Genomic DNA, 9,685 nt, shown 5'->3' on the forward strand with positions numbered 1-9,685 from the left:
AAAGTATCCATAATTGAAGAATGAGAAAGTTAAAGTTTAAAAGTGTTCAAGATAAGTAAAAAGAAATAAATAAGGCCTAAAAGGGTAACAAAGACATCTAAGATAAGTTTTAAAGAATAATCAAGAAAGTTGTCAAATTAAACAAAGGTAAAGCTATTTGTCAACTTTATCCTTATGTCCTAAGCCTCTTAGAAAGGGATTGCAGTTAAATCTTAAGGATCATAGTAGATCCAAAAATAAAAAAAAAATTAATGAGATTGTAGTTAGATGTCGTGATTGTATTTAAATCTTTTGATCGCAATAAACCTAATAAAAAGTTATTGAGCCATAGAGTACATGATAGTTCTCTAAGAAGATGATGGTCTAAGATGAGTTTAGCATATAGAGACCTCTTAAGTTATAGAGAAAGTATATTTAAATTTTTCTTAAAAAAGTCAATTGTTAACCAAGATAAGAAAAGAAAAAGAAGAAAAATGAGTAAGAATAATTGTCCATCCAAAACCAAATGATAATTATAAACATTTAAGGATAATTATGTGTTAGTAGATATAATGAGATTATAATAAAGTATCCAAATTTAAAAATGAATAAGGGTAAACATTAACTTGAAAATATCAAACCCAACCAGGATTAAAATGTAATTTCTAAAAGTTGAGTTTTAAAGTGTAATTATAAAAAATTATCCAAAATTCAAGACAAATTAAAGGAGATTAGTTTATGAAGGAAGAAACATTTGAATGAATTATACCAATTTTATTAGTCAGAAATTGCTCAAAATAATTACTTTATAATTTAAATCATATTAGGTTAAGATAATCTCAATTTCTTATATATAGAGTTTAACCTTTTTAAGAGCCCATGTTGAAGGAGGGTGGCGCCACTTTTGAACGCGATGAGAAGAAGAAAATTCAAATTTTATTTAGTTATATATTAGTTAAATAATAGCATAAATGAATAAATTACTTCGTAAATTTTAAGACCAATAGTTTTGTAGACACTGCATCATTCCAAAATTTAATGTAAAGATTTAATCTAGTTAATTAGAGATTTAATTAATTAATTTGGATTAATTAATGGGTTAGGATAGCTATCTGGGCCTATTGGGACCATAAGGATTTAGGTTAGGGCTTTAGAGCCTTTTGGGTAAGATGAACCTAAAATTTGGGGTTTAGCTAAGCTGCCATTTTTGGATTGTTCACCATAGCATGACAAACATGTTAGAAATTTTAAAATTGCAGAAATTTTGAAAAAAAAAGGGAATAGTATTGGTTCTAAAAAAAACGAATAGGAAGTATATGAAATTATAGATGGAATATTTTTTAAAAAATATTTTTTATATAACAGATCTTATAATTTAAAAATAATTTTTCTACATATAAGAGATTATAATTTTTTAAAAACAGTTATATAGAAGGCATTATAAATTTTTAGAAAATATTTTTATATATATTAAGATAGTATAAAATAATAGTTTGGTAAAATAGGTATATTTTTAGAAAAGTAAATACAAAGTTAGAACGCTTTTAATTATTTTTTATTGTGCTATTAACTTTTTAGTGAGGAATAACCATTCCTCGCTAATTTTCTCGTTATTTAAATATTTAGAGAGGACTACAGTATTCCTCACTAATTATCCTTGGTAATTAGGCAAATCAGCCAAAGTAGTAATAATTTCTTGGAGAGGAAATTAAATTTCCTCACAAAATTCCTCGCTAATACAACCATTTAGAGAGGAATACATCAATCCTTGCTAAATTTCCTCAATAATCTGACTTTTTTTAGTAGTTATTAGACTTCATTTTGAGATAAAATTTTAAGGGTTTTGGCTAAAAGAAATCGACGGGCTCTACTATAATTTTTTCTTGGTGGATCTTAGAAGCATTTTTAAATCATAAAAGCCTTGGGTAACCTTCCTAATCACATAATCTCTCTTCTTCTTGATATTTTTGCATGGTTTAAGGGCTATGATAGCAATATCTGAACCTAGGTTTGATTTATAGCTATGCCTGTGATTTAAATGAAGTCTATAGATGTTAATAAATGTTTTTAACATTAAGTTTGAGTAGTTGTCAGCATTAAATGCTATTATAGAGGGGTTTAAAGTTGACTCTAATGCTAAATAATTAAGTTTAAGCTAATGAGAGCTAATGTCAGTGATTATTAGACTTAATGGGAGTTAAAAAAACTAATACAAGTTAGTTTTTGGGCTATTTATGATTAATCATGCTTAGTGAATGATTATGTCTTAATTGTGATTAAAGGTTAATTAATTATGATTAGTCATTAATGTTGTTTTGTGAATATGGTTGTAGGCTGATTTTGCTCGGAGCGTACGATCAGAGTAGCTAGAAATCCAAATTTAACTCTTTAGGTGATAGCCCAAGAATGAAGGTAACTCTGAACCATATAATTGCATGTAATTATGTCTGCAATCACATTTAAATTGCTATGTGGATTTATGACATTAAATGTTTAGTATGGTTTTGCTATGAGTTTGTGAATATATGATCGTTAAGAAATGAAAGTATATTTATGGAATTACTTGTTAAATGATCGACTAGATTAAGATGCTATGTGATGTGAAGTATGAACTGTGGGCCTAGACTAGCTATAAATCAATGATGTAGTTTATATGATAAAATGCATGATTGATGTAGCCATATGAATTGGATGAGAGCATGATAAATTGTATGATTATGGTCGCATAATATGAATGGTATGCAAGTGTCAATGATATATACTTCTAGCGTTTGAGATATGTATGAGTAGATTGCATATGAGTAATTAAATGAGCATGAGCATGATGAGTGAGAGTTTACCTTAGATTAGTTGAAGACTAGTATAGAAAAATCCATGTGGTGTAGCCTTTATCGAGTTTACTCATTATAGTTGGCAATTTTAATTACTTATGTGCTTATTATTGCCAATAACCTATCCTATAGGTCGGGCACAATTAGGGCTGCACAAATACCGGACTGGACCGGGTTGGATGTCAACCCGAAGTCTAGTCTGAATGGAGACCGGGTTAGAATTTTCAGTCCAAAGACTGGTCTAGTCTTGTCGGACCCGGGACCTGGACCGGGTTGGACTTGGTCCACCGGGTTACTGGACTAGTCCAGTTTCTTGAATCCAACTCTCTTAAAAAAAAAGGTCCTCATATCCCCTTTCCTATTCACTTGTATCAATATCATAAGCTTACTACCGTTTGAGTTTCAAAGCAAGCACTGTTTAATTGCACATGATCCTTGTTATGAGATTAATTATGTTTCTTTCAGTTTTTTAGAGTATAAATAATCATCTTTCTCGCGTATTATATGAAGTACAAAAAAGGTGTCATACTATTCAATACCTATAAATATTACTACTATTTTTTTTATTCTTGCAAGTGTCAAAGAGCTAGTTAGAGATTTGTGTTAATTATAAATGTAAGATTTCCATTTTTTTTGTCTCTTGTATTTTATTTTTGTCTAAATTATCCTATAATCATATTTTCATGCGATATGGAGAAATGGAGAAATGACAAATGAGGCTATCAGACTTCAGAGTTCAGAGACCGAGTCTGAAGCATGCACGTGAGGTGTGAGGGTACTGTTACTGGGTTCAACTAAGTAAGATCTTTTTTTTTTGTAAATAATATAATTATTTAATATTTAATATTAAAAAAATAACCTGGACCGGGCCGGACTGATTGGTCCGAAAGAGCAGTCTCTAGTCTGGTCTGACCCGTATGTGCAGTCTGACCCGTTTAGTCCAGTCTTTTGTTCGGGTTGAATTTTTCAAGACCGGGTTGGACCGGGTCACACCGGGTCGGACCAAACAGACCGGGTTGAGGTTTTTCTGCACAGCCCTAGGCACAATACTCAGTATCACTGATCTTAGATTGGATGGTGTGGGTCGTGCAATGTATAACACCTTGAAATTTGAGTAAGGAGAGCTCATAGTCTGAGAGTGAGTGTGAAAGCCTTTGGCCAGGTGACACCTCAAAATTAGAGAGCAGGGCTAGCTTCAATTGCATGGGCTAATCCTATATGAATAATAGCTTATGGGTTCGACCAAATGATATAAGGAGGGATATAAGGTATTTGTATTACTCATAAGCATTTATATATGTGAATTTGAGCCTATATGATGATTTGGTTTTTATGTTATTACTTGTCTTACTATGAAACTATCATACTTTAATATATTTTCTTTAAGTTTTTTGGTTACTAAGATTGTTAAATCTTACTCTCGTTTGTTAATACTTTCTAGGAGATAATAAGGCAAAAGAGAAAAGAGAGGCATCGAAATCTAAGAACTAGAGATCCACTTGTAAAGACTCTAATTATCTTTTTGGTGTAATTGAATATTATTTTGCCAACTTTAGAATTAATGCATATACTTGATCTTAGGGAATTGTTTTGTTTCATTTGCATATGAGCCCAATTGTGGATTTGGGCAATTTTGCTGGTAATTGGCCTCAGGTTTTGATTGAGAAGTCAGTTTTCCACATGATTAACTATATGTTTATTTTTATATTCGTGTTGTTATGCATTTAAGTTTGTCTTCAAAATCCCTATGGATGATTGAGCATTAATGCATGATTGATAGTGCAAGCCTTGGCTTAATAGATAGGAGGCACTTGTGCTTAGACAAAGAGTCTAAAGCTTTGGCACGCTCGTAGCAACGAGCATGCCAAACTACAGTTGGCCACGGTAAAAGTATATTTAGACATAGCGAACGAATGCGGTGATGCTATGAATTATTGATTTACCTTTTTGTCCTCTTTCAATGATATACCTTGTAATTACATGTTTTCATATATTTTCAAGTACTCTGATTTTTGGAAGAGTTTTAATTAACCTCGATTGATTCTTTAGGATCCAAATTCCTAGTCGCTCTTTAAGAAATAATTGAAATGATAATGCCATGGTTGATCCATTTGTTAAATCATTGATTAGTAGAGTTAAATAGGGGATAATGATGAAAGTCATTACAAACTTTAAACTCGTTTATTGTGTAAATTATTCTTCAACTTTTAACAATGGTGCAATCTAGCCTCTGCCTTTAACAAAAGTAAAATTTGACCATTAGTTGACTAAAAAATGATAGAAAATAACCTCAAAAAGTTACAAAAAAGGAACAAAAATATTTTTTTTGATCTTTTTCTGTAATTTATTTCTATTTTTTGTTTGTAATTTTCTGAGTTCTTTATTGTATTTCTTTTGGTCATGTTCTATAATTTTTGAGTTCTTTTTTTTTATCATTTTTCAATCAATTAATGATCAAAATTAACTTTTGTTAACAACAGGAACTAGATTACATCGTTTTTAAAAGTTGATGAAAAATTCACACAACATACAAGTTCAAGGCCTATAGTGCTACTTGACCTAAAATTTAGAGAGTAATTTGCTCATTTATTCTAAATAATATAAGGAATTAATGAAAAGAAACTGGCAAGTGGAAATTGTGATTGTTGGATTTGAGAAAAAAATTCCAATTCCATTAGCCTTGCCACTTAAACACTATTACATTCATTCTTCTCCCACATTTCGACCAGATCAAGGAGGGGGAAGAGGGAGAGAGCTTCAAGCATGCAAAAATGGAGATTATAGAGAGAAAGGAGAAACTAAGCTAAATCCCTCACTAAACCACCTTAAATATGAAAACACTCCTCAAAAAAGTTGTTCCTCTCATCAAGAGCAACAATTTTAATTTATGGCTTTAGATATTCAAGAGGATGAGTTTTATGTGGCAAAGATGAAGAAGAAGTGGAGAAAGCCAGAGCAAGTTAGAGCATGGAGAAGAGGTAAGGTTGAACTAGGTTTTGAGCTAAATTTCAGCAAGTTTTTTTTTTTGAAGATCTTCCCTTGGTCTTGGATGTTCTATCTGGCTTCACTTCGTGCTCTGGTAGTAATGTAAATTAATACTTAAAGTATAAATTAAAGAAAAGAATTTTAGAAAAAGAAGAAATGAAACTTGAAATTTTGGATAAAGCAATTAGGGGTTTAGGTTCTGCCAAGGTTGTTTAATGAGGAAGGAGATTGTCTTTCAAAAATCTACATTTATATTTGGATTCCTCATGAAAAATTGAGAGGGAAATGATCAAGATAATGATTTTTAGGAGTTAAGAATAAGAAAGTGAAAATTAAAGTTAAAGAAGAGCAAGTTTGAGAAGTTAAGAGTTTTAGCTTGATCAATTGCTTTAATGAGTGAAATGAATATTGTGTTGATGCATTTAGGGCCTTTGGTTACAAAGGAAGATGGATTAGAGGTTTGGTTAAGTAAACTCAAAGATTGGAAGGAATAAAAAGCAAGAGTTAGAGGGTAGCAACTTATCCTTACTATCAAATGTTCTTATAGAACCTCTTATAAAAGCATTTGTCTATGGGTTGATTACTTTTCAGCTATTATGGATTATGATCTTACCAATAACTTTTTGTGTCTTTTTTTTTTAAAAAAAAAATTTACCCCGTATTATATCAAAAATAGTGATAAGGATGAGATAAAAGGTTAATAAGGTTCTAATATTTTGGGAGTGAATTGATATTGATGAATGACATTATGAAAAGAAAAGAAAAGGATAATGAATATAATAATAAAATATAAATCCACTTCTGGTCATTTTTTCACTCAAAATATCAATATATATAATGTATCCACGCATTCACTTTCTCCTGTGAAGTTTGGTATAGTTTCATAGCGTAAGAGTGGAATGAGGCTGAAAAAGAAGCCTGGTTAGCATCGGAGATCGAATCATCGAGCTTCCCATAAACTTCGTTGTTTGTTATTTTCTCATGGGGGCGAGGAAAATATGATTGAAGTTCATGCACACCAACTCAGCATCCTTGTCTCTGATCATTCATCAGAAACACAATACTTCGATTCTTATCAGTCACCTGCTCAATACCAGTAAAACCATCGATCATCTACGACAAACCCAAGTTCTTCTGCTTAAACACCTCATAACACCCCATCACTACCAATACTTCGCAGGTCGTCTTCTCCTCCGAATCCTCAAGTGTCCCGATGATAATCTTCGTTATGCCTCCCAAGTGTTTGATCACATACCCAGTTGCAAAAATGGCTTCCTCTGGACATCACTCATTCGTAAATACGCACTTCATCACCATTTTCACCGTTCCATTTCTCTGTATGCTAGAATGCACCAAAATGGGGTCTTGCCATCAGGGTTCACCTTCACTTCTGTCCTTAATGCTTGCGGCCGAGTCCCGGCTATTTCTGAAGGAAATCAAGTGCACTCGAGAGTTTTGCAATCTGGGTTATATAATAACAAGATTGTGCAAACTGCCATTCTTGATATGTACGCGAAATGTGGGTTGTTGTCTGATGCACGAGTAGTGTTTGATGAAATGGGTGAGAGAGATGTTGTTGCCTGGACTGCTATGATTTGTGCGTATACAAAGGTGGGAATGATGGTTGACGCAATGTGCTTGTTTGAGAACATGGAGGAAAGGAATTCATTTACTTGGACCACTATGGTTGCCGGGTATGCAAATAATGGTGATATGAAATCTGCGAAGGAATTGTTTGATATGATGAAGGAGAAAAATATTGTCACATGGGTTGCAATGATTGCTGGTTTTGGGAAATGTGGTGATGTGAGGGAAGCAAGAAGGGTGTTTGATGAGATACCAGTGCCAGATGCCTCAAGTTTTGCAGCAATGGTGGCTTGTTATGCCCAAAATGGTTTTGCAAAGGAAGCTATTAAGATGTATAACAACATGAGAGAAAGAAAGATTAGAGTCAGTGTTGTGGCTGTGGTGGGAGCTATATCAGCTTGTGCACAACTTAGAGATGTTCATTTGTCAAGGACATTAACCAACCAACTTGAAGAGGATTGCTCTGGTAAGTGATGCATGCACCACTCTATCAAAATGTTTCAATTTGATGTTGTTAATCAGGAATAAGTTTAAGAATTTATATAAAGCATCTCTTCTCTTGGTTTCTTTTAGCATAATGGCCTTAGAGTTTTGTTAGCTCATCTTATGCCAAGAAATAAACCACTAGTCAATTATAATATTTATTTTTCTTAAGAATATTAATTATAAATGACTCGACTTCCTTGAAGTTTTGTGAAAATCACAATCGTTTCTTCATTGTTTTTACACAAACCTTCATTAGCAATAAAGAGTAAATTATACAGAACTCTCTAAAAAAGCATTTGCGAGTTTTGTTGAAATTATACAAGCTGTTTTCTTTTATTTTAGTTTTGAGAGAGGTTTGCGTATATTTTAAGAATTCTGAAAAGCCTTTGTGATCATAATGAACTTGAGAAGAGACTTTCATTATTTTCTTTTGAGATATATATCTAGGTTTTGAAGATAGAGAGAAAGAAGTCAATAATTTTAACAAAATTAATGGATGTTTGTATTAATTAGAAAATAGAGAAAAAATCCATATTATTTCAGCGTAATTAAAAGGTCTATTTGACTAATTTTCTTATTAGCAAACAAGATATTTGGAATTCGCTTTTATTTTATTTATTTATTTGGTTCTGCACCAATTAGTCTTCCTATTAGTTTGTAAGTCAAGTAAATTTGTCAAAAACGAACGCTTTCCATTTCTCATGTGAGGGTTAAGATCACTTGGAAACAATTTATTCTTATACTCTGTTCTTTCATCTCAGATAGGACGCTTGCTATATCAAATGCATTGATCCACATGCATTCAAAGTGTGGAAACATAGGCTTGGCCTGGAGGGAATTCAATAGAATAAGCAATAGAGATGTGATCTCTTACAGTGCATTAATCACGGCCCTGGCTGAGCACGGGAAATCACAAGATGCATTAGATCTTTTCTCAAGGATGCAAAAGGAAGGAGTCAAACCAAATCAAATTACATTTGTTGGAGTCCTCAATGCATGCAGTTATGCTGGTCTTGTTGAAGAAGGGTGCCTGTATTTCAACCAGATGACAGATTTATTTGGAATTAAACAGTTACCTGAACATTATTCTTGCATGATTGATCTGCTTGGGAGAGCTGGGCAGCTGGAAAGGGCATGCGATCTCATACAGGAAAATGCTAGTGAAGATGCCACAGCTTGGGGTTCTTTATTAGCGGCTTGTAGAGTTCATGGTAATGTGGAACTAGGTGAGATTGCAGCCAGACGTCTCTTTGAAATAGACCCAAAAGATTCTGCAAATTATGTTCTTTTGGCAAACACTTACGCATCCAATAACAGATGGGATGATGTGGAAAAAGTCAAGAAGTTGATGAATGAAAGGAGAATGAGAAAGTCTCCAGGTTGTAGTTGGATTTAGAGATATGTAATCCACTATGTTCACTCAATACTCTTTAAACTGCAACTTGACAGACTCAACAGAACGATCCTAAAGGAACTTCAAGTAAGAAGCCAAGGTAAACTGAATATTTCCTCCGAATGGTTCAACTTTTGAAAAACAGATCAAACCCAGAATTGTATCAAAGTAGTCAACCTTTGAATGGACTAGTGTGGATTTCTTTCCTCTTTATTATCCTTTCGGTCACGGGTGGCCAAAGCACATGTGCTTCGCTTAGCATGCGCACGGGAGGATATAATTGATGAGAAAAGCACAGCCAGGTAATTTAAATGTAGCCCGTATAAATTCTCATCTACTTGCTAAAATCTTAAGGGCAAATAAACAAATATATGGTAGAAAATAAATAGCACTTAGAGACACCAGAAATTATTGATAGGAAAAA

The 9,685-nt window shown here is 32.8% G+C and overlaps 1 protein-coding gene across 1 annotated transcript; it reads left to right on the forward strand.

The window, feature by feature from the left end:
- The first annotated feature begins 6,675 nt into the window (after positions 1–6,675).
- Positions 6,676–9,269, forward strand: LOC129287996 (putative pentatricopeptide repeat-containing protein At5g37570). Its single transcript, XM_054924298.1, has 2 exons — positions 6,676–7,848; positions 8,630–9,269. The coding sequence occupies exons 1-2, from the start codon at positions 6,807–6,809 to the stop codon at positions 9,262–9,264; spliced, it is 1,677 nt and encodes a 558-aa protein (XP_054780273.1). The 5' UTR covers positions 6,676–6,806; the 3' UTR covers positions 9,265–9,269.
- Positions 9,270–9,685: the final 416 nt, after the last annotated feature.

Source organism: Prosopis cineraria, unplaced genomic scaffold (genome assembly GCF_029017545.1).
Source record: "Prosopis cineraria cultivar Desert tree isolate PC_DT_omini unplaced genomic scaffold, ASM2901754v1 PC12, whole genome shotgun sequence".
Taxonomy (NCBI): domain Eukaryota; kingdom Viridiplantae; phylum Streptophyta; class Magnoliopsida; order Fabales; family Fabaceae; genus Prosopis; species Prosopis cineraria.

Coding starts and splice junctions, on each gene's coding strand:
- LOC129287996 (XM_054924298.1), top strand. CDS start 6,807: ATGCACACCAACTCAGCATCCTTGTCTCTGATCATTCATCAGAAACAC. Junction 7,849..8,629: donor ACTTGAAGAGGATTGCTCTG/GTAAGTGATGCA, acceptor CTTTCATCTCAG/ATAGGACGCTTGCTATATCA.